Genomic DNA, 26157 nt, shown 5'->3' on the forward strand with positions numbered 1-26157 from the left:
TGTGATCAAAACCATAATTAGATCTCCCATTTGTTACCAGATTTCCCTAGACTCACATGACTTCGATTTCGTCCAAATCTGGACTAGGCTAGAAAATCCCAAGTTACTACCAAAAAGTTTTCCGACCCAAAAAAATTTTCCGTTGACTTTTCCGTAACGACGGAATCAGGTCGTTAAAACATGCCTTTTATAAAAGGCAAAGGGGCAAAAATGATCATAAATATTGTGAAATTATACTATAATTTTGTCAACCGTTGATAATTGGATTGCCATTTTCATCATCATTAATCATTATCAAAGCAACTTAAATATACCATTATTTTCCAAAAAGCAAACTAACCATTTAAAAAAATAAAAAATTTAGAAAATTATTTCGAATAATTTTAAAAACGCCAACTTATTCAAACCACGATCGTGACACTATAATGGTTGTATGTCATATCTATATAGATAGAAAAAAAAAAGAGCTGTTGATGTTGATTATTCAAAAGGATTGTTAAAAAATAATAATATTTGAGCTAAATATGTTAGCGTATAAGCATTGAATATTCTTCATTCCAAACGAAATAAATGCACTAGCAAGATAGACTAGTTTTAGAAAATTCCAAGAAAGTTTATACATATAGAAGTTTACTAAAAAAAACCTGAGTGGGCTCTTTCAAACTCAAGACTTCTGATTATGAAATATTTTAAGTCCATTCCCACACAAAGCTATCTTAATAATTATTTGTACAAAGAGCTGGAGGTAGGTGGTTGTCAGTGTGGAAGGAAACAACGACACTTATTTTTCAACTTTTATTAAGAAAGTCATTTTTTTATTTAAAAAAAAATTATTTTTAAAAAAAATTAATCAATCAATCATGAAAAGTAAGATTACACACCGCTAATGTTTGATATTTTGTGCCAAAAGATTGACAAGCTCGATTCTTTTGGACTCAAGTGATAAAGCTAATGAAATGAATAACTCGATAACATAGCGTATAAAGTTGAAAAATAGTCCTTAACTTAATTTTGATTAAAATAATAATTAATCTTGGAATTTTTCAAACTACTAAAAGCAAAGAATCTTTCTTGTCTAAGAAAATTCACACAACAATACTGAGAATTTGTTTGGATGAAAAGAATTTTTTTTTAAAGAAAAACTATATAATTTGGGAGTAGTATTAAAGCAATTAAATTGAAAATTGACCAAGACTTGAATATATAGACATTCTTTAAAGTACTATTCAATTTCATCAGTCTTTGCCTTCTATATGTCCACTCTTGTAGTGAAAGTCTTTGAATAGCCAATTAGGTAATTACCTATATATACTTTTATGTACCCTCAATTTCCTCCCACTTTCTCTTCCACAAAAAAACCAAAAATCAATTTAACTACTTCCACTTTTTTTCCTTTATAAATAATCCATTTTCCCATTTCTTCTCTTCATTCTATTCAACAAAAAAAACAACACAATCAATAAGGACAATTTTTCTTATAGATTCAATGGATACAAGTTTGGGAGACAATAGTTTTTCCATTGACCTTAACACAAACCTCTCTTTGCACAACACCAATACAAGTCCGGTAGGTAGATTTAAATATATTTTAATTTTTCATAATAATAAAATATTTTAAAATTTTTATAGTATGTTATTATTATCACTTTGTATTATTATTTTCGTTGTTATTTTTCTTATTGTTATTATTACCTGCTACAACAATATAAAAATTCTTTACATTGATTTTAGATAACTTACTTGTTAATTTCTTTATATCATTGAACTAGTAATTTGATTTTTATGCAGCGCGAGACGTTGGATGAAGAATTGATTAGGATGAGAGAGGAGAACAAGAAGTTAGTAACAATGCTCACAAATTTGTGTGAGAACTACAATTCCTTGCAAACTCACCTAATTGAGTTGCTGCAAAAATACTCTACTCATAATGAAGAGGACAATTCCAATTTATTATTACCAAGGAAAAGAAAAGCTGAAGAAGAGTGTTGTGTGAATAATTTTGAAGAAGCATCACCAAAGAGGCCAAGAGAAATCACAACCAATGTTTCAACTGTTTGTGTCAAAACTAATCGATCCGATCAAACCTCAGTAAGTTCAAAATATTTCTCAATTTCAAACATACAATCAAACACCCTCTCTATAACAATAAAAATAATTCAATCAAACAATATCGTCATAGAGATGTTTCATTGTATTTTCAAAACATACGAAAGGTATAAATTGACTTTAAAAGAGACGGTCCCAAAAGTTATGGGACGCGTTATAATAAAAGAGTATCACATAAAGAGACGGTCCGCTAATAACTTTTTTTTTTTGGTGTGGTTAATTTACAGGTGGTGAAGGATGGATATAACTGGAGAAAATATGGTCAAAAAGTTACAAGAGATAACCCTTATCCTAGAGCATATTATAAGTGTTCATTTGCACCAACATGCCCAGTCAAGAAGAAGGTTAGTTCATGCAATCAAACCATAATGATGATGGATTAAAAATTAAGTATTTTAGAAGTTGAAGTTACGTTTGAACATAAATTTTATTTGAAAATAATTAAAGATTTAATTTTAGGAGGGAAAAGAATTATTATCGTATAAGTTTGTCAAGTATGGTCAAATGATCACACGCACTTAGTTACTGAGGTTTGAATATTGGAGGGATGTAATTCCAACACGTTTCTTCACATGCGACCAAACCTTTATAAGTTTAATCTCAATTAAAGTGTAAAAATTTCAACACGTCTTTTCACATGTGATTAATTAAACTCAGTAAGTACAATATCAATCGAAGTGTGTAATAATTTCAACACGTCTCTTCATATGCGATTAAACCTCAGTAAATTTAATCTCAATCAAAGTGTATAATAATTCTAACACGTCTATTCACATGCGATCTAACCTCAGTAAGTTCATCTCAACCAACGTGTATAATAATTTCAATACGCCTTTTCACATGCAATCTAATTCTTTTTCATAGTCCAAATGTGTAGGATATTATTTTTTATAACAGTTACAAATGAGACTCAAATTCAAAATCTTTGTCTAATTTGATATCACATTGAAATTTAAGACCACCACAACTAAATGCTTATATCGTTACAGAGAAAATTAGATTTCCACATTGGTATTGGATAGAAGAGTTGATCTCCTTATATGATCCTGAACAACTCTCGACTTTTATAGGTACAAAGAAGCATTGAAGATCCATCAATTTTAGTAGCTGTATATGAAGGAGAACACAACCATCCTCATCCATCCCAAACTGAAATAACAGTACCATTAGTCAACCAAGATGTTACAACAGATCCAACATTTTCTAACAAATTCATGGAAGATATTGACACAAATTCATTACAACAACATTTAGTTCAACAAATGGCTTCTTCCTTAACGAGTAGCCCTACTTTCACAGCTGCAGTTGCTGCAGCCATCTCTGGAAAAATTTTCGAATATGATTTGCCTTTCAAATAAAGAAAATTTACAGTTACTCAAATGGTTTCTCTTTCTTTATTGAGATCAAAATGAGCTTGTTTGGACATACGATTTCATCTTATAATTTCAAATCAATGTTTGGACATTTGATTTCATCTCGTGATTTCAAATCATGAGATTAAATCTCAAATTCTGCAAAATTTGGAAATTTCATATCATGATCATTTCACATTTTTTCAAATGCAAAAATTATATAATTTTTGGTGAGAATATCAAAGGAATGATGAAATATTTATGAAATATTCATATGATGATATATTTACTAATGATATTGAACAACAAACAACTCAAAGTGAAGAGTAAGAGACTACCACTCATGTTCAATTTTACCCTTTCACCAAGATAAAATTCGACCATTAAATATTGTATTTTTTTAAAATAGTTTTGTGATAGTGGATTATACTTTTCTTATGAACTTTTGCTTATTTGGTAAGATTAGAATAGGTTTGTGACAGTGTCTTACACTTTTGTCATGAACTTTTGCTTATTTGAATAATTGAGACAACTTTGACAGTTTTCACAATTTATGGGGTTTTTATATTTATGAGCAAATAATACAACTTAAAATTTCAACACGTCCAAACAAAACTTCAATTTTATTACATATGATTTCATATCATGATTTGACTCACATGGCAAAAAAAGAAGAAGATATTTATAAACTAAAACAAATCATAGATATATATGTTGTTATAAATTATTTCAATAAGAATAAAATTAAAATTTTAAAACTAACTAAAAAAGAAAACATTATCAAACTAAATTGAGATTGAGAGAGTACTAAATATTTAAAGTAGCATTCCTTTTTAAAACATACTAAACAGTAAAATAAAACAAATAAATTTAACAAGAGAATATTCGTTAGATTGATAGATGAAAACATGCGGATCCGGCTCCTCTCCATTTTTCTTCTCTCAATTTTCCCCAAGTTTCTACTTAGATGTATGACACTTGTATTATTTAAATATCAATGGTGCATATTTTTAAGTAATCAAATACCTTAATCATGATTAAAAGAATATATATTACCATTTAAATCTATCTAATAATTATTGCTATAAAAAAAATCATCTCACAATTTTTTCGTACCATAGTTCAAATCATTTTCGTTATCTATAGTTTTTCCATTCACCCAAAAAAAATGTTTCTTCATAAACTAAATTTTTGTCAATTAAAAATAAACATTTAAATAAGTTATTTTACGATGAAAAATATTGTAAATCATAAAATAGAATTTTTAGCATTCAGATATTAAATAAAAAGTATCGAAAATTACTTTGTCACAAAATATCAAAGAAAACTAAAAGTTAGACAAACTTTTCCAAAACAATAGAAATTTTTTTTAAAAAAAATGTATATATTTTTTATCGTGAGTTAAACTATAGAAGAACTCTTTTTATATCAAAAGATTAATGCTATTTAATTGAAGTAAATCCATTTTTTCTCAAAAAATTGGAAAATGAATATTTTCTTACTAAAGTTGGGAATCTTAAATATCTTTTTTAATCATCGTTAATTAGTATACTTCTTTGATTAAGAAAATAATTAATCTAGACCTTTAATAGTTAAGTAACATATGTGTCATACATCTAAGTAGGAACTTGGGGAAAATGGAGAGGAGCTAGATCCCACAAATATAAAGGTTTTCCTGACTGGACCATGTCAAGTTGCCATAGTTAAATGAGGGGAAAAAAGTTTGAAATATATGCTTTGACTGAAATTTTTGTATCAATCCCAATTTTTGGACATGACCTATGACATTCTACATTTATATTGGGAAAGGGTTCGAAATATATTCGAATTTTTATTGAAATTGCTGTAACAATCTCAAACTTTATGAAGGACCTATTACTCCCTGCACTATTTAATAGTGTATTTTAAAGATATATAACTGCCCAGCTAAACAAATTATTATTTATAATGATGCAATATTTATTATGTCTACGTAAGCACCTATATATCTTTAAAATACACTATTAAATAATGCATGGAGTAATAGGTCCTTCATAAAGTTTGAGATTGTTACAGCAATTTCAATAAAAATTCGAATATATTTCGAACCCTTTCCCAATATAAATGTAGAATGGTATAATCCAAATCAAGATAGTGTCCAGAGTCTGTCTTGTATAAATTTTGTATTATAGTAGTATATTATTTTGGACTTTCACTCATATAATTAATCTCCTGAATTTTAGCAATTTTAATTTGTTAAGTTGCGAATTTTTTGACACAATATGGAATTTTGTTTGTAGCGGTTTGAACTCTAGAAAGATTTGTATTTGTAAGCTTCTATTTATTTTTTAACTACTTTAATTTACATAAGGTTATCTATATTCCAATTAACATCTCTAAGAAAAAAGGCTACCTAGTGTAATGATAATGTCATTTAGGAGTTTGAATGAAAGACCATTTGTACATATTTATTGATTGTTAGGAATTAACTTTTAAAAGTTGTATAATTATTTTCAAATTAGGAGTCCTTTAACAATGATAATTTTGGAGTCTTATTCTCCAAGATATGTATATATTGATGTATACAAAAAAGAAATAGACCAAGTACTTTTTTATAGGTGAAGCCAATAGCTCTTTCATGATACCAAGCTTATTTATAGTCTCGTCTTCTCCAAACCTTGCACAACATTTACTCGTGAAACTCACATCCTCAAAAGATTTTACGGTGAAAAACACAATTTATGTGGCTTGAATCATTATAATTTTTGTTCTCCAGATACTCTTAAGTAACAAAAAATGTATGTAAATACTTTTTAAAAAATAACAATATTTACAAGACATAAGTTTATATTTTTTTTCATTAATACAATACTAATTATGTTTTATACTTCATAACAAGTTCTATTGCTTAATTTCTACAGAAAATATGCTGCTAGAGGAATATATTTAGTTCAGAACCCACAAAATATGCCTTAAAACTTATGTGGAACAAGAACAAAATTTCTCTAAACTTATACGTTACAAAATTTTAAGTTATAGATGAGAATATTTTGACTCGCAAATTAGTGTGTACTTGGGCCGGTAAGAACAACTCAAAATTTAACCAAAACACACTATTAGGCCCATTCTTGATTCCCAAGCCCCAAATCAATCAACCAAATATCCCCAAAATCAATTGCCGGCCGGCGGCCAGTCACCGTTTCCTCCACTCCACTCCCTTCAACTTTTTGCAGAGGTAATAATTGGAATCTTCTTTTTATATCATATTTGTAATCGTACGTGAACGTTTGTCCATAACTATGTAATTGATGATCTTCATGCTTAATTGTATATAGTTTTTCTAATGTTTGTGTGGACGCACCTTAACTATGTAATTGTGCATACTTTCAGTTTTAGTAATGCTTGCGCGCACCTTAACTATTTAATTTAATAGTGGTGTCTGACATACTTTCAGCGATTGGAATTTGAACCTTAAATGTCCAAGGTTTTAGTGATCAACTAGGTAATATTCGAGAGGGTGTTGTAGTGAAAAAACATTTTATTATTCTGGCCATGTCAAATGGTCCCAAACTTACGAATCAAAACAGCTGCTTTTGATAGAAGCAATTCTGTTTCAGTGAACCAAATACGATGGGAATAAATGTACGAGCAGAATAGGCATCTGAACTACTGATCTCCTCATTCGTAGTAATCTTGATAAAAAAAAAAACTGTAGGTTGCATTAAGAACAACTCTCAAATTCTGATGGCAACTATACTAAAACCAAACTCAGACATGGTATTCAATATTGTACAAATACATTTGAAATCATGATAAGACAATTACGAATTCTGTATTAGACTTACAAATTATATAGATAGAATAGAAGATGCTCAATACAATAAGAAAGCTTTATTATGGAAACATTGTGCATAGAATCTCTCTGTCCTACCAAAGGATGGTCCTTGTGCATGAGAAGTGGATTGCAGCCATGCATGAAGAATCAGAATCCATGTCCTTTTCGACGTACCACTCAATTTATTCTCTCAAATATTAAAAGAAACAAAGGACCCTCCATGAGAAAAAAAAGATGATGATGATTTTAGATCTTTTGGCTGCCCTTGATGTGGAGGCCATTACTACCATTTGTCTTTCTTGAAAAAACAAGGTGGACACCAGGATCATGGTGAGTGCAAGAAGCATTGTGGAGAATGGAGTTGTTGATACCTTGGACGTTGCTGTTCATGAATGCAGTCATAGGAAGGGACTTATTTTGCATTTTATCTCCCTTCCTTCCACTTTCATTCCCTGATTTCTCTCCATCATCCTCACTATTCCAAGACTTTGGGCTTCCTTTCTTTTGAAGGCTCTGAGGGCTGTATGTCTTCCTTGAAGGGCTTAACTCCATTATGGCTCCCTTGTTTTCACCAGCTAGAGTTAGCACACTCGTTCCAAAGTCATCTGTAGCATCCGAATTAGACACCTTCTTCTTCTGAACCCCTTTATCTTTTTTAACTGTTTCTTGTTTCCAACTTTCCACTGTGTTTCCATTTCTAGCAGTCTGCAGGACATGATGACCATTAGTGTTAGCCCTCGTGGTTTCATGGACCACAACAGATTTCTGATCAACTTGTGAAGGAATCTTGGACTCAAGCTCAAGTTGAGATGGGGGAAGCTTTAGTGGGGATGGAGGGTGAGAAACTGCAGGCTTAGTTTGAGGAGAGTAAGTCTGGGATTTCACTAAATTAGGCTGGAAGACATTTTGAGATGGTGGGGGGGCTTTTGATGGTGATGATTGATTGATGAGAGTTTGGATAGAATCTGGCAATTTTGTTTTTGGAGATGGCGGAAATGAAGAATACGGAGTTCTAGTTGGAGCGCTCTCTGTTGTTACATTAGAAGCTAATGGCTTGAATGGGGATTGTGGCACTGACGTGGTGGCTCTAATGACGGGAGAGGCTCTAATGACAGGAGATTTAGGGACCTCAGTGGCAGCACGTTGTGGTTGTGCTGCTACTGGAGAACGTGGTGAAGGAGCCTTTGGTGGCGAAACAACAGATTGAGGAGGAGCAACAGGTGATCTTGGTGGTGAAGTTGCCGCAGGTTGACGCCTCCGTGGTGAAATGGGGCTACCTGGGACTGACACTTGTGGTTGCGGTGGTGCAGTAACTACTGCAACAGGAGGTGCAGTAACTACTGCAACAGGAGGAGCAGTAGGCACTGGAGGTTGAGGGGGCTGACGAGCAGTAACTGCTGGTGAGGCAGGCCTAAATGGGGTGGTAGGTCGAAACATCGGTTGTGGGGATGGTGCTGGTGGAGCAGAAGCTGGAGGAGGTTGTGCAGGTTGTGCAGCAGGACGGACCATGGAAGCAAAACGGAACAATGGACGAGGTGGTTGTTGGCTAGCCATTGATAGACAGTATAGTAAAAGTCTTGAAATATAATTATTTTATTACTACTTGTGGAAAACTAAAACTCACCCAAATTGTTTCACAATGAAATAACTCAAATATGTTACTCTTATTTATAGTCCAAGAAAAGTGTAAGTCTTCAAATAGACATTTAGATAACAGAAACACATGAAAGAAGATGACAGGGAAAGAAAGGCATCAGATTCACAAGAGACATAAATTTTCATTTCACAAAAGTAATAAGCAAGCATCAGATGCAAAACATCACCAAGCAATTCTCATATATAAACAAAAAGGAGATTTCATTGGCATAATAGCAAATTAGCAAGGGGACCACCTTATAGTAAAAGTGAAATATGAGTGAAATTCACTGCATTTCAACTCCATCAATTTGTTAGTGTGTTTAGAGCTGTTTTCCAATAATAAAAGCCATTCTCGTACATCGATTGGCATCTATGCCCTCCAAATACAAATTAAAGGCGATAATCGCTACAACTACTATCGTTAAAAAACCAAAAATGATCACAACCATGAGTTATGGTCGTACAGTTGCAATTCTGGGAATAGTTTGAGGGGTACATGAATATTTTAAAGCACATAAACAGATCTTTCAACTTATTCTCTGTTTGAAAAAAGCCAATACTTATTGGTGTACGTTATTTTAAAAAGTGCTATTTGTGATTCGTTCCATTCATTACCATTCATATATAGAGGAAATGATTTTAATTAATGTATTAATATAATACTCATTGTTTCATTTTATATATAGCGGAGTTAGACTTGACACAAAGTTTAAGAGAGAGAAAAAACTATTTAGGCACATAGAGCTTGTGCCCGGACAGAGTCTGATTATTAAGTACGAATCGATCATAGTTAAATATTTCTTAATCTATTTCGTGTTCCAAATATATGATGAAGTAGAACCATATCTATCTCAAGATGACAGACCCATTCTCTGTAGTATCAATAAGATCAATTATAAAAAGTCACACACTTAAAAAGGAATTCCACGATCGAACTAAACAAAAAAAATAGGTGTTAAATATATTATGACATTTTTGTGATCTATACAAACTCAAAAAGAAAAAGAGTGACACATCAAAGTGAAAAAGAGAAAGTGTACACTATAAGTTGCTACATAATATGCAAAATAGGAAGTGATCGACATTGCCTATCTGATATTCACATTTTCCAGGTTTTATATTTATTCCATTTCTTGTTTAAAATTACAAAAAAGAAAAAAAAAGAACTTAAAAAGGCCAAGTATTTCTTATTATTATCTGCCCCAATGTCCTATTTAAGAATTTTTTTTAAAACACAAACAATACTGAATTTGCGGCTGTTATCTATGAAGTACTATGTAAGGCAATAAATAAAGAGAATAATAAAAGTTGAGAGTGTAATTGACCAGGACAAGATTCTCTTAATGTTCGAAAAGTGAAAACAAATATGATCAAATTGGATGTCATGAATCATTTATAAGTGCGTTGACATCTTTACATTAACTAATGTAATCTGACCAAAAAATAAAATTCCTTTTTATATTTTTTTCATAAACAAATTTTGTCAATTGGTTAGCAATGGATGGTAGTCACTTGTCATAGTTGTTCTTGTTTCAACTTAAGGACACTATTTAAAAAAAATCATTATTTTCTTACTAAAATTTTCTGCTGAAAAATATTACTATTCCCACATGTATTTTGATTGAATCAGTGAGAAAAAGAAAAAATAGTGGTGTCTGTCTACACACGAAAAAATTAGAAAGCTCTCTAGTATTTTAGTGAGAATCTATTTTCCACCATGCGTTTGTTTAATGGGTGGGAAAATCATGTTTTTCCTGTTGATTCATGGTGGAAAACCCCTGTATGTGTAGTAGTGGGATAGCTTGAAAGGGTACATATATCAACAGTCTAGGATTGCTGTAAAGGGATTTGGTTGAAATCCTACAGGAGTATAGGTGGTGACTTTTACATTCTTTTGTGTCGGAATGATTTTCGCTTGCGTACTGTCTAGTTTATTTTACAGTTTCTCAATTGTCAAGTCAAAGTAACTAACTACTTTGGAACATATATAGTTTGTGAAGCTGTTTCATCTTGTTAGTTAATTTGAAGAGCCCCTTCTTGTGTCTAATTTGGTGTCATTTGATCAGCGCACCAAATAATATATGTAACTCAAGTATCGCGAACCAGGCAACAAAAACAACCAATTAATTTAAATGAACCCCCATATTGCATCTGGTATCAGTTGCAGAAATGTTGCTTCAAAGTGTTGTTGCATAATTTTTTTAACACAGCAGAATTTCAAAATGTTTCGAGACACTTGAGTTGATTCTGATCTGGAATTAGTTGGACACTGTTCTCAATCTTGGGAAATGCAGCAGCCTTTGCAATTCAGGGGAACAAAATCTCGAGTGTAGAAATCAGTGAGACATGGGAGATTTTCTTGGTTCAAAAAAGAAAATACAGCTTCCGTTTTGCATCAACTTCTTTGAGTTAAATTAAGACACTCTCCCACCTCCAAAATCTTGACTTTTTGCAAAAATCCATTTGATTAGTGCAAGCTTATCATATGACAAATAAAAGCATACTAAAAACATATTATTAATTGAGTAAACACAGGTTGATTTGGAAATCCATTTCCCAACTTTATCAATTGGGCAATGTTAGCACACTGGTGTACATAAAGAGATTTCACGCCATCAAAATTTGCATGGTATTCTTGTAGAATATTGAGTGCTCAAATTCCCGCATAACCTTTTCTGCTTTGTGGGCTACTTCTTGCCTCAATTTAGAAATGCTTCCAACTTCACTCCAGTGGACAGTGGCCAACGCTCTAGAAAATGACAAGTGCTGAGTTGAATAGGGTAAATTAAGACTTTTAAGAGCTCTCATACCTTGGAAGAATTCATCTGGAACTAGCCTTAACTTCTTGCTCCGGCCAGTAATATTTTAGGCGCATACTAAAAGTATTTTAAAGTTTGTGCTGTTAAATATATCGTTGATCTATAAAGATTTAAAAAAAAAAAAAGAGTGACACATGGTATTGAAAAAGTGAAAATATAAACAATAAAACTTGATAAAAACACATCATTGTGAATAAAAATAACTTTTAAAAGGCCAAGTATTTCTTATCTTTTCTTCCGATGCCCTATTTAAGAATTTTGAACACAAACAGTACTGAATTTGCGGCTGTAATTTTTCAAGTACTATGCAAGGCAATAAATAAATTAAAGTTGACATCTTAATGCTGAAAATGACAAGGACAGGATTCTTAATGTTCGAAAAGTGAAATAAATAATCAAATTGGACGTCCACTTATTCACAAGTGAGTTGACATCTTTTCATTAACTAATGAATTCTGACAAATTTCTCTTCTTTTTTTTATATTTTTTTTTGGTCAGCAATGGATGGTAGCCACTTGTCCAAGAAAAAATATATTTTTTACCAAAAAATGGATTCATTTCCTTTCCTTACCATTAAGTGGCTTTCTGACAGATATATGTTTGTCCTAAATTGTATCCCAAAGTATTTTTTGGGAACACTTTTATTTTGGTAATAATCAAGGATATTGGATACATGGTGTGGCGATAATTTGTCGTGACTAGTTTCTTTCGCTGAAAAGGTTATGTTTCTTTTTATAGAGAGAGAAAGTTGGAAAGTTTTAATAAAGAGAAATATATTACCAAATCTAATAAAAAAATAACTACTCCTTATTTTTGTTTTTACAGAAAAGGGTCAAAACTATCTTCGAATGATTAAATTTGGATCAATACTCTCTATTTAATTTTGGTACCCTTATCGTTACCATAAGGGACCAAAAATTCCCTTCAACTTAACGGATCCTTCTTTGTGTTGATATGACACTCGACGTAACGATCCAACTAGCTGGATATGCCACTCTACCTTGATGGATCCAAGTTGGACATTAAAGGTGGACTGGCATATCCTATTTAGATTGCGACTTTGGGTGTCAAATCAGCACAAAGAGGACCCGTTAAGTTGAAGGAAATATGTGGTCTCTTATGTTAATGACAGGGGTAGTTTTGCTAGCAAAATAAAACGGAAGGTATATATATATGGTCCAAATTCAATAGTTCGAGGGTAATTTTGACCCTTTTATGCAAAGTGAAATACAACGTAAAATGGAAAAATGCATGCTTAACCATGCCAGAATATATGTAGAAGAAAATATAGGTGAGCAAAAGTGTTAGTGATATCGAACTATGCTAAAGTGAGAAAGACAAAATGAACTAGGCTTGGGTGCTGAACCAAGCTTTAACCCAACTACAAGATCTTAATCACGACAAGGCAGATGAATGTGTATAGATAGTACTCTGTCATCCAAATCAATGTCCTTTCAGGCGATGATCCTTGGACATTGTTCACCCAAAAAGCTGAAGAGAATCTGAAGGTGCCGCCTGGTTTTGAAGAGATAGGGAAGAAAATTGTTGAGGAATGCAGGGGATTGCCATTCATGTTAACCTGCTTATGTGGAGCAATCTCACTCATGTCGAATCATCTTGAAAAACTACCTGATGGAGTAATACACTGCCTTGAAACAGAGACTGTATTGCTTCAGGATAACAATAAGTTAAAGCTAAATTCTTCCAGGTACGTATGGGAGCTCTAAATTAAAAGTCTTGGATTTTACTGGTGCAAGATTCAAGTCCTTACCCTAATTTACTGGAGGTCTCAGAGTGTCCTAACTTGAAAGATTCACTCCTTCCTCCTAGTGGCGGATCCAGGATTTAGAGTCCGTGGGTGCCAAATAAACTTATCGATTAAATTAATTTTATATTTGATTAAATTATTCGTCTTTTCGATATAAATTAATTTTAATTCTCTATTTTTTCTTAAAAGAACGTGTGCAGCAATTTTTGATATAAATTAATTTTAGTTCTCTATTTTTTCTTAAAAGAACGTGTGCAGCAATTTCCTTTTTCTTAAAAAAACGTCTGCAACAAATTTCTCAAAAAAATAGGTACAAACGGAATTTGAACCCGCAACATCAGCCTTCTAAAGTTGCCCTCCTACCATGGCACCACAAGTCAATTTTGTTCTCTGGGTGGCACACTTTATATTTATATAAATATTTTATATATATATACCTATGTATATATAGAGTTTCCGCTGAAGTTCGGGGTGGCGTGGCACCCCCACACCCCTTAATAGATCCGCCCCTGCTTCCTCCTAATTTAATTCAAATAAAATCAAATCTTGAAGAAGTTAAGGTAACAGGAACTTCAGTCAAGGCTGTGTTTGGATTTGACGGCATCACAGTCCAAGGTGGACAACAATTAAGCAATTAAGGAAGTTGAAGAGATTGCCACTGCAGAATCTTTCTCAACTAACTAGCCTATGGAAGGGTCCTAGTGAATTAGTTATGTTCCACAGGCTAAAAGTTGTTAAAGTCAGATATATATATATATCTTCCCTTACGTCGTTTGTGATTACCTTTGTCATTTACAAGTTCTACGGCTAGAAGATTGCAGTGGTTTGGAGAAAGTGATAGGCGGTCACACAGATGAAAATGGAGTTCAGAAAGCATAACTCTCCCATACTTAAGCCTTCAATTTCTACACTCAAGAAGCATATATACTTACGTTGCCCTGAATTGCAAAGACTTCATAAACAGGATTGAGAACTAACCTCTCTGATTACCATAGTGATCAGGAAATCCAAGAAAATAGCAGTTGAATCGTCTAGAGATTTTCATACTTTAATATAATTTGGTGTACTGATTTTTTTATATTTTTTGGGTATATATAACCCCCCTTATATTAAAGTTAGTGTGCTTTACTCATATTGTTTTCTTCCAACAGAGTTTAGGAATATGAAATCTATGTTGCAACTATAGATTAAATTAAAGGATCATTTTGTGCTAATGACAAGCATGAATACTACCTTACATCTTTTGCCTGCATCGTTTCCTATATATCCAGTAGACGTTTAGACTGAAAGATCAATTTTAAATTTGAACCCGTGAGAACAGAATAAAATTTTGTTGTCACTTATAATATGAAAGAATAAGGTTCTTTCAATATCTAACAAGAAGGAAATTGCGGAATAGTAACTCAAAACAAGGACTTTTAGGTGGAAAACTCATTGCTTTTGGTAATTAGGGTCGCCTTTGGCAAGAGGCCTAATGGACAAAAAGGACGGATACGCGGATATGATTGTGCAATGTCCTGATCATTACATCGTTGTCTAATGGATAAAGATTTGAGAATACTATTCTTTTCATGATAGGAATGGAACATGTCATTTTTTCTTCTTGCATTAATTGGACGGTTGCCTATTTTCAACATAGCAAATTTCTTTCCTTTTTGAAAAACTTTTCCCACCTTTTGAAATTACCAAACAGAAAGGTGATGCATTTTTCCTTCTCACTAATGGGTATGGACCTAAAGCAAAAGGGGACCTAAAATTGGAGGGAAAATTAGGGGGAAAGAAGACAAAGAAAAAAAAGCTAAGTTGTATAGCAGCTTTTGAAGAATTATGAACAAAAATCAAAACCAAAAAGCGAAGCAGATGAAGAACTCATCAGTCAGCAGAAAGAACATATATATATATCTGCCAATAATGAACAAGTGTGCAGGAAAAAAATAAAGTTACACATGAATTATGTGTGAAACACATAGAAAAGCAAGTGGAAAAATGATATACATGCACAGTCATACATCAGTGTATGTTTACTAAAATGTGTACCAAGGACTTTCACTTATTATATACTCTAGTAGAAAAATACATTGTCTCCAGCCTCCAAGCAAAGAAAAGAAGCCACATGTGACGATCTGCCATGGCATCATGCCACATAAGCACCACATGGCACAAGATTGCCCATGTGGAGAGCTTACATAGGAAGAATGCTAGTTCATAGAAGAAGTTTCTAGAAATACATGAAGAGTTCCCGTGGAAGACCTTAGAATTCCATAGATTTTCATGGAAGGTCCTTGGAATATTCTAGTTGTGTAGAATATTCTTGAAAAGGGACCTATTTACAAATATGTAGGTACTTATTTAACAATTATTATTTATATATTAGTCCCTAAGTTTGTAGTATATATAGAGGGACATTCATTTGTAAATCAATCAAGCAAAAACAATCAAATAGTGTTTGAGAGATATAAAAGCCTTCTTAAGCAATTCTCTTGTGTCTTTCTTGATTCCCTTATCGATTTAGTATTAAAAGACTTATTCGAGCTTGGAAGATCATGAAAGATTCGTGAGCGAGTTGTCAAGCGCCGCATGATGTGCTTAGTAGAAGTCTAAGACCATGACAAAGTGGTATAAGAGCAAAGGTTGAGACTAATGGAATGAAAAACGAGGGAGACATTAGTGCTACTATCAACCAATATCAGGCCGGATGGTGGAATAAAACACCAAAAAGGGAGGAAGAATCTTAAAAAGAATGAGGAATTGTTGTACAGACCTACACCAAGCAAAACGCTAACATCTCACTTTCACCCACTGAGGTGAGTGATGATGAATGTGGGGAGTAACCCGTAGACGTTATGCATGGAATGAAGTGGATTGCGGGGGTTGACACTGTTGGGTTATGAATGTGATTAGGGCGTCATGCGGAAGCTTACAATTGCATATCATATAATTGATAAATCAGATTAAAAAAAACTTATACTAAAAAATCAAAATTTATTATATGGTTTAGCCAATCGGCCTACATATGAAAAACTAATAGAAAGAAAATATTAAAACTATTGAGGGAAAATCTCCCCATAAACAAAACTCTTTATTGACTACATTGTGGATGATCTTATGTTTTTGATATGAGAAGAGGGGTCTTCAATTTATAGAGTTCCAAAATTTTCTTCCAAGGAAAGAATAACTCAAATATGGAAGAATATTATATTTTCCTTTCAGGAAAAGTAAAAACATTTATGGTAATGTTTTGTCTTTTCTTTTAGGAAAAAATAAACTTCAAATAAGGTAAGAAAATCAGGACAAAACCCTAACAGACACGACAAGACATGCTATGGTGATTTTAGACAGACGCTTGAACACGATAGATGACAAGTTCAAGACTCTTGAGGACTTCACCCTTGAGGAGAATGACAACATCCAAAAAAAGTTGGAGGCGCGTAAGCATGCATGATATGAGATAAAAGAAGTCATCACTTTCTTGGAGGCTCATGGATGTATTGAGCACAATTGAAACCATGAAACCTGAGATGGAAGTGCTCAAGAGAGGAATTGAAGCTGGAGGATCTGCGACGTCCAATGGAGATAGGGAGGCCAAGATTGAGGCTCCCAAGCCACCGATGTTCAAAGGCATTCGTGACACACCAGAGGTTGAGAATTTCCTTTGGTATTTGGAGAATTACTTCAGTGCAACAAGTAAAGAGTGATGAAAACAAGATCAACAATGTCGTATTGTACCTCTCAGAGATGGTCTTGCTATGGTGGAGTTGTAAAGAGTCTGAGATAGGGAATAGGCTTTGCACCATCAACACATTAGAGCGATTTCGAGAAGAGTTCAAGAAGACCTTCTTTCCCAACAACATCATATATGAGGCAAAACATAAGTTTCGAGAGTTAAAGCAGACAGACAACATATGAGCATATGTGAAGAAGTTCACCATCCTTACACTTCAGATTCCCAATCTCACAGATGAAGATATGTTATTCCCCTTCATGAATGACCTATGAAATTGGTCCAAGACGGATTAGAGTTGGAACACCGGCAGGTTAGTACTATTGATGAAGTTATCACACAAGTCGAAGCTTTGACAGACTTTAGGCATGACAAGCATGAAAAAGGTAGAGTAGAAGAGATGAGATGTAGTTATGACCAAGGTGAGGGAGATCGTGGTAAAAGCAAGAACCAACAGCCGCATCCCAAGTATCATGACACCTATAAATCTAATGGCAAGAAATTTAGATGTTATAGCGACACTGAGAGGAAGGCACAAACAATGGTTGTTATACATGTGGTGGGCCGCACAACTATGCAAGATGCCCTGAACTGAAGAATCTTAGTGCAATATTATGAGAATGGAAGGAAAAAGATGCACAAGAATCAGGGCAAGGTTCAAGAATGATATAGTTGGGCCTGATTAGACTAAGTGTAGCTATCACGAAGCAATTAAAGAAGCCAAAAAAATACGACACACATTATCATGTGGACATCACGGTCAATGGACAACCCGCTCGTGCTATGGTCTACACAGGTGCAGAGGACAATGATCAATCTTGAGAAAGAGTTCTTCCAAAAGTGTCACACGATGATCAATCTTTACCTCCAACAACTCTTGGTCATGGAGCAAGAAGGATTATGTATGGTGCCCCTAGTTAACGTACCAAAGATTGAAGGACAAGCACAATTTTCGGCTATACAGCTCGTGAAGGGGCTCAAGAAGGAGGGGCCAATGTTTTTGAAAACCACTACAAGTTTTGAGGGAGACAGAGAGAAAAAGACATTGTCGTGTTCCACATCCATTGGAAGGGGAAATCATTGGAAGAAGCTACATGGGAATGATATGAGGACTTGTGGCTATTCAAAGATAAGATCTGAGAGTTTATGCAACAACAACGCACAATGGTTGTCGCAACATCAGGCAGGGGAGAGTGTGACAACCCATCACGTCATCATGCCACATACGCGTCACGTAAGTGCCACATGGAACAAGGTTGCCTATGCATGTAGAGGGCTTACATAGGAAGAATGCTAGTTCATAGTGGAAGGCGTTCTAGAAATACTTGGAAAATTCCTGTGGACAACCTTAGAATTTGATGATTTTTTATGGAAGGATTGGAATATTCTAGTTGTGTAGAGTATTCTAGAAAAGGGACCTATTTGTAATTGTCTAGGGACTTATTTAACAATTATTATTTATTTATTATCCCCTAAATTTATAGTATATATAGAGGAACTTTCATTTGTAAATCAATCAAGCAAAAACAAACAAATCTTCCAAGTGTTAATTGATACAAAAGCATTAATCTTAAGCAGTTCTCTTGTGTCTTTAATTTCTTCATTCTCTTAGCCATCTAATATTAAAGGTTTACTTGAGCTTGTAAAATATATCGTGAAAGATTCGTAAGCGAGTTGTCAAACGTCGTATACTTAGTAGAAGTCTAAGACCGCCACACACATCTACATTTTATCCTTGGCCACCAAGAATCAATTATGTCCACAATGACAACTTATAGGCATGCAGTAGGTACATGCCTATATTGTCACATGGGGATGGACCTCACCCCACAATTGGTTATATAACAACACATGACACTTGTGATTTTTTGAGTGAAATTAAACCAATATAATTAACTTACTTGTTAAAAACACCAAACATCTCCAATAATGGCTACTCCAATGACAGGTATAGTGGAAGTGATGGAAGAGCTTGAGAGCAACGTCAGATCAGAAAATCCTACAGTAAACCTTCAGCTTGTTGTTCATATTTGCCGCCTCGGAGCTCAGTTTGTAACCTCCCTTGAGGGTGCATTCAAGTTTGCTGCCGTTGAAGTCGAAAATAAGGTATTTTAATTATCTTTTTAAAGGGAAGGATATAATTTCCTTTTATTTTCTTCGGGAATTGAACAACAATAACAACTCAGTATAGTCTAAAAAGTAAGATATGAAAAAGATAGGGTACACGCAGATCTTATTACTAGTATAAATAATATTTTCGATTGTGGTAGGCCAATGATATGGAAGAAGCTTACCAGAAATACAACACGGTGGAGGTTATGTTAGATTATGAAATTACAAATGGTCTCGCAAGAGAAAACAGCAGCCATACAAGATTCCATCTCAGGATGAAGCGCGCATCAGATCTACTAAGGGTCTTTTTCCAGGAAATCCTTGCAAGAGAGTACGTATAGCTGACCACAACTTGTTTGGAATATAATTAAGCATATATATTAACGTCATTATATGATTAATTTGACAGGGGAGATTCTCTTGTTCCTCCACTTAAGAAAGCTTATGATGAGGTTTTTGGGGCATACCATGGGGAAAACATTAAGATGGCTGTCTATGTTGCCATGGAATTTATGATGGACAAAACTGACTTCTTAACATTGATTCATGATGATGGTTAGTACGTACAATATTATTTTACCCTTCCACTGAAAAAACAAAACAATATATATGAGTGCTTGTAACTTGTCTAATATATTAATAAAGGAGTATAAATTAGTATGAAAATCTAGTTAGGTATAAAACATGTCTCCTACATTCCCCACCAAAAGAAAACAAAAATCAATCAAACCATGAAGGATGGTCAAAAAATTAAATTAGATATTTGTATTCATGATCTAAACGGACAAAAACAAGATTCAAATTAGATATTTCTATTCATGATCTAAACGGACAAAAACAATATTTAAATTAGATATTTTTATTCATGATCTAAACGGACAAAAACAAGATTTAATATATATGGGAATGGGTCAAAATTAAATATCCTTCGATTTTATTTAATAGTTAGATTTTTTCTTGGTTATACTATGCGGTCATTCATGTCCTCGCCATATACAAACAAGATAAAACATTAAGGGTGTGTTTGGTATGAAGGAAAATGTTTTCCACGCCTAGAAAACAAGTAGACTTTTGACTTATTTTCTCATGTTTGATTGGTGATTAGAAAAGATTTTTCAGAAAAGATTTTTTAGTTGATTTATAAATGAAAATTATTTTTGAGAAAATATCTTTTATTTTTACTAGAGAGTAGAAAATAATTTTTGAAATTGAAATTGAAAATATTTTTTAAAAATAAACTTAATTTTTTTTTTGGGAGGGTGGGGTGGTGGGGCTGGCGCTGGAGGGGGGGTAGGGGTGAGATTTTTTCTTTTTTTAGCAATAAAATTTGTGGAGCTGCATTTATTTGAAAATATTTAAGTTACACAAGTTCACTAAAGTTATACCATAGAAGGATTGAACAATATTTAAGTAAAAGAGAGGAGAAAATTTCGAGTATATGATAGAAGATTAAGGGGTGTGTGCTACTGTGCTTGTTTCTCCAACGTCAGAGAAGACGATGGGGTGGGAGATGCTTCTCTTAAAGATTTTTAAGGTGATTTAATCCTTTTTTTGTTATTATTTGAAAAAAAATATGCCACGTGTCATCGATTCATTGGCCATCTTTTTTTAATTTATAATTGATAGTTTATTATTTAAGAATTATTTTGAACAAAATGACAAGTGTCCTCATTTAATTTGACACTTTACACATCATCCGCGAGTGGAACACACTCACTATCATATTTTTGCTGAATTTAAAAAAAGTGTCAAAATGACATATCAAGATCTTACATGAGGTGTCTAAAAGAACAAAGTCTAGTTAAGATATCTAAGTGAAAATTGATGTCAACTTTAGGGGGTCACCGATGAGTTAGCCCTATTAGAAACTAACAGGAAGAAAGGACTTAGTTCAACAACAGTTCTTTTCATTCATAATCAAATTTCAAAAAACATACACACATATATCTACACAAGCTTTTCCAAAGTAAGTAGAGGACCATGCATATCCAACCACTATTAACTTTCTTACAAAACATATTCCATAAAACAAGGACTACCTTCCCTTTACATACTAAACATAATATTTAAAAAGAGCCATTAAACAAAAAACATCTAGAAATATCTCATTTTCTAACACTCCTCCTTGAGATTTTTCTTGGACACTCCCAACTTAGCCCTTAGAACTTCAAATTTTCCCTTAGGAAGAGCCTTGGTCATGATGTCTGCAATCTGCTGATCTGAGCTGCAATGAACAAGTTTAACTTCACTATCTTTCTCTGCTTGCCTGATAGCGTGAAACTTCACATTTATATGCTTGCTACGACCATGTTACATTGGATTTTTGGCCATAGATATTGCTGACTTCTTGTCAACCTTAATGACAGTAGCTTCAATGTCATTTTGCTCCAGATTACGTAGAATCTTTCTTAACCATAAAGCCTGATTAGTTGCACCAACAGCGGCGATGTATTCTGCTTCTGTAGAAGATTCAGCTATCACCTCTTGCTTCTTTGAATTCCATGAGAACATGTCTAACCAAGTGTAAAAGCATATCCAGAAGTGTTTTTCATATCATCAACGCTTCCTGCCCAATCAATAACTAAACAACCCATCAATTGTCCTTGCTCTTCCTTTTTAAACGAAATACCATAATCAGCAGTTCCTTTGATATATCTCAACGTTCGTTTAGCAACACCAAGATGAACTTAACTTGGAGCTTGCATAAACCTCGACAGTAGACTTGCTGCGAACATGAGATCAGGTTTTGTTGCTGTCAAATACAGCAAACTACCAATCAAACTTTTATAAACTGTTGGATCAGCCTGTCACCTCTTTCAAACTTCGAAATCTTTTCATTGTGAACAAGTGGGGTTGGTACAGGCTTGCACCTCTCCATCTTGAACCTTTTAAGAACATCCCATGCATATTTTCTTTGAGAAATGAAGATTCCATGAGTAGCTTGATGAATCTCCATTTCCAGATAGTAACTCATTTTACCCAAATCTGACATGTCAAAGTTGGTCTCCATTTCTTGCATGAACTGATTCACCATAGCTTCATTGATTCATGTTACCAGAAGATCATCAACATAGAGTGACACCACAAACACATCTCCTCATTTAGCCTTATTCACATATAAAGTGGCTTCATTTTCACTTCTCTTGAAGCCACAATAAATGAGATGATCATCAGTCTTACTGTACCATGCTCAAGGAGCCTACTTTAATTCATACAATGCCTTATGAAGTCAGTAGACTTTATCCTCTATTCCTGTAACTTGAAAGCCTTCTGGTTGATCAACATAGATCTCCCCCCGCAACAGTCCATTTAAGAATGCCAATTTTACATCCAAATGATACAACTTCCAATTTGATTGAGCTGCCAAAGCAAATAGCAGCCTTATTGTATCATGTCGTGCAACAAGTGCAAACGTGTCTCCATAATCCAAACCTGCAACTTGCGCGTAACCTTTCACAATAAGCCTCGCTTTGTATTTATAAACTGAGCTATCTGGATTAAGTTTGGTTCTATAAATCCACTTCACCCCGATCACATTTTTGTTTTTTGGTTTATTAACCAACTCTCAAGTATTATTCTTTTCTATCATACCAATCTCCTCCTTTATAGCTTCAATCCAAACTTCATGTCTTGATGCTTCTTGATAGCTATTTGGTTTCGAGATTGCAACATTACAACTTTCATATATCTCGGAAAGGAACCTTGTATTCAAAATTGGCGAATCAAGTGAGGATTCCCCATCTAATTCTTCGTCTTCTTCCAGAGTTTCAGACCCAAATGATTGGATTTCAGGCAGCGGACTCAAGTTCTGAAAAACTGCATTATCTTTCTCAATTTGCTCATTATCCCAGTTTCAATAAGCATGCTCATCCACGACTACATCTCTTCGGATTGAAATACATTTTGTTTGCAAGTTGAAAACTCTATAAGACTTGGCTTGTGATGAATAATCAATAAAGATCCCCAATTCACCTTTTGGTTCAAGTTTGCTTCTTTTGACAGAAGGAATATGAGAATAGCATATCGAACCAACAACTTTTAGATGCTTGGCAGATGACTGTATTCCACTCCATGCCTCAATAGGAGTCTTTTCGTCCACAGATTTTGTTGGCAGCCTATTCAACAAATACATTGAAGTATGAATAGCTTCTGCCCAAAAGCTTTGTGGCAGTTTCTTTTCCAGCAACAAACACCTAGCCATTTCAACTACTGTTTTGTTCTTCCTCTCCAAGACTCCATTTTGTTCGGGCGAATAGTTTACTGTCAACTTGTGATCAATCCCCATAACTTCACAATACTTATTGAACTCATTTGAAGTGTATTCTCCACCATTGTCCGACCTCAAAGCTTTTAGCTTATATCCACTTTGTCTTTTCGCAAAAGCTCTAAATTTTTTGAAAATTGAAAATACTTGAGACTTGTTACTCAGAAAATACACCCAAGTCATCCTTGTTAAGTCATCAATAAAGAGCACAAAGTATTTATTGTATCCCAAAGATGATGTCTGCATAGGTCCACACACATCAGTGTGAACTAGTTCAAGTTTTCCAGTTGCCCTCCAGGTAGCATTTTTAGGAAATAATTTTATGTGTACCTTACCCATCCGACATGACTCACAAACTTCTTTAGATAGTGAAATTTCAGGTAAATCTTTAGTCAAGCCCTTTTCATACATAGACTTTAAAGTAGCATAGTTAAAATGACCATATCTTTTGTGCCACAACCATGACTCATTCTTACGTATAAAATTTGCACTATCAAACCTCCCATCTAAAGGAAAAGTTTTATCCACCATTTCTACTTTAACAATCAAACTATCTTCAGAGTCAAGGATCAAACAATGTTTGCCCTTAAAAAAATAAGGAATGACCTTTAGACATCATTTAAGCCACACTTAACAAGTTACATGCTAAACAAGGAACATACAACACATCATGTATTAATTTTGTACCTTGTGTAGTCTGAAAGGAAACTTCCCTTTCCATGTGCATCAACCAATTCACTATTTCACATCCTAACTTTAGCTTTGAATGACTTGTCAAGTGTGTGAAACAAGAGCTCATTGTGTGACATATGACTCGTACATCCACTATCTATGAACCATGAGGATTTGTTGGCTGTGTTTTCTACATGAGAAGCTATAAACAAGCTTTCTTCTTCATTTTCGAACTTTTTAACAAAATTTGCCTGCTGCACATAGTTTTGTTGTGGTTGATTATGCCTGGCCCTGTAATTTTTCTTAATATGACCCATCTTTCTACAGAATCTACACTGAATCGATGGCTTTCCTTTGAACCAACAATCTTTTCTTGGTAATTGGTTTTTTTATAGTGGCTACAAGGTGGAAACTTCCCTTTCTTTGAAGATTCCTTCCATGGTTTTTCCTTTGCTACTTTATCTCATTTCTTGATGATTGGTTCTTTTACAGTGGCTGCAAGGTGGAAACTTCCCTCTCTTTGAAGATTCCTTCCTTGGTTTTCCCTTTTCTAATTTATCTCCTTCCATCCTTCTATTGTCCTTCATAGGCTGTTTGCCTTTATGTTGTGCCTAAAATGCCACTTATGCTACTTCTTCATCTCTTATACTTGATCTTGGGTTTGCAACTTGCTGATTAGTTCTGAGTTTGACAGTCTTCACTCTATCACTTCCATCGAACTCATCTTTTAGCTTCTCCCATACTTCTTTAGGTGTTTCACAAACCATTATTCTTGTGAAAATCACATCTGAAAGTGCTGAATGAAGACATGTGAGAGCCTTGGGTTTCCTTGACTTTGCATCTTCATAAATCTTCATTTGTGCAACTGTTGGATTTGGTCCAAGTGCAAGAGGATCATTTTCACTTTCAATTGTTTCCCATAGACTAAGGGGTCGTTTGGTGTGAGGGATTATACCAAATAGTCCCGGGATTAAATTATAGTACCGCTTATTTTGTTGTTTGGTTGGCAAATTCGGGATAACTTATCCCGGGATTAATAATTAGTACCGGGATAAGTTATCCCTAACCTAGGGTGGTATAGTAATCCCGGGATAACTTATCCCGGGATAAAATAGGTAAATGACAAAAATGTCTCTTTCAACCTTTTGTTATATCACTTTTTACATTAATGAAGGGCATTTTTGTAAACAAACAAATTATTCTTAAAATTATTATTTTGAATACAACAAACCAAACACTCAATAAAAAATAAATCCCCAACACAACTTATCCCATCCTAACTAATCTCAACATAACTTATCCCAACATAACTTATCCCATCATAACTCATTTTCAAACCAAAGACCCCTAAGAGCTTTGAGATAAGCCTTCATCTTTATCACCCATATGTGATAATTTTCTCCTGTAAACATAGAAGGGCCTGCACCCAAGAAGTTGGTAGATGCCATGTTACTGTTGCTCAACTCTCACCTTAGAAGAACTGGAGAAAAAACCTTAGCTTTCTTGCCTTCACAGATCCCTCAAGAAGAATGGCTCTTGATACCACTGTTAGTATTAGAAACTAGCAAGAAGAAAGGACTTGGTTCAACAGCAGTTCTTCTCATTCATAATCAGATTTCAAAAAGCATACACACATATATCTACACAAGCTTTTCCAAAGTAAGTAGAGGACCATACATATCCAACCACTATTGTCTTTCTTACAAAACACATTCCATAAAACAAGGACTGCCTTTCCTTTACATACTAAACATAATATTTAAAAAGAACCATTAAACAAAAACCATCTAGAAATATCTCATTTTCTAACACTCCTCCTTGAGATTTTTCTTGGACACTCCCAACTTAGCCCTTAGAACTTCAAATTTCCCCTTAGGAAGAGCCTTGGTCA

The 26157-nt window shown here is 33.9% G+C and overlaps 3 protein-coding genes across 3 annotated transcripts in view; 2 read left to right on the forward strand and 1 right to left on the reverse strand.

The window, feature by feature from the left end:
- The first annotated feature begins 1365 nt into the window (after positions 1-1365).
- On the forward strand, positions 1366-3533 carry LOC102599114 (probable WRKY transcription factor 40). Its single transcript, XM_006361470.2, has 4 exons — positions 1366-1567; positions 1789-2088; positions 2334-2450; positions 3177-3533. Exons 1-4 carry the CDS (start codon positions 1487-1489, stop codon positions 3462-3464), a joined length of 786 nt encoding a protein of 261 aa, XP_006361532.1. The 5' UTR covers positions 1366-1486; the 3' UTR covers positions 3465-3533.
- A 3661-nt stretch (positions 3534-7194) lies between these two features.
- LOC102599437 (vegetative cell wall protein gp1-like) lies at positions 7195-8940 on the reverse strand. The gene has a single exon (XM_006361471.2). It carries the CDS (start codon positions 8824-8826, stop codon positions 7519-7521), a length of 1308 nt encoding a protein of 435 aa, XP_006361533.1. The 5' UTR covers positions 8827-8940; the 3' UTR covers positions 7195-7518.
- A 10149-nt stretch (positions 8941-19089) lies between these two features.
- Positions 19090-26157, forward strand: part of LOC102601335 (accelerated cell death 11-like) — an 8248-nt gene continuing 1180 nt past the window's right edge. The window contains exons 1-3 of the mRNA XM_006361476.2: positions 19090-19324; positions 19489-19661; positions 19740-19885. Coding sequence (XP_006361538.2) covers positions 19148-19324; positions 19489-19661; positions 19740-19885 — 496 coding nt within the window. The 5' untranslated portion in view covers positions 19090-19147. The remainder of the gene's footprint in view (positions 19325-19488; positions 19662-19739; positions 19886-26157) is intronic.

This window comes from Solanum tuberosum, unplaced genomic scaffold (genome assembly GCF_000226075.1).
Source record: "Solanum tuberosum cultivar DM 1-3 516 R44 unplaced genomic scaffold, SolTub_3.0 scf00335, whole genome shotgun sequence".
Lineage (NCBI taxonomy): Eukaryota > Viridiplantae > Streptophyta > Magnoliopsida > Solanales > Solanaceae > Solanum > Solanum tuberosum.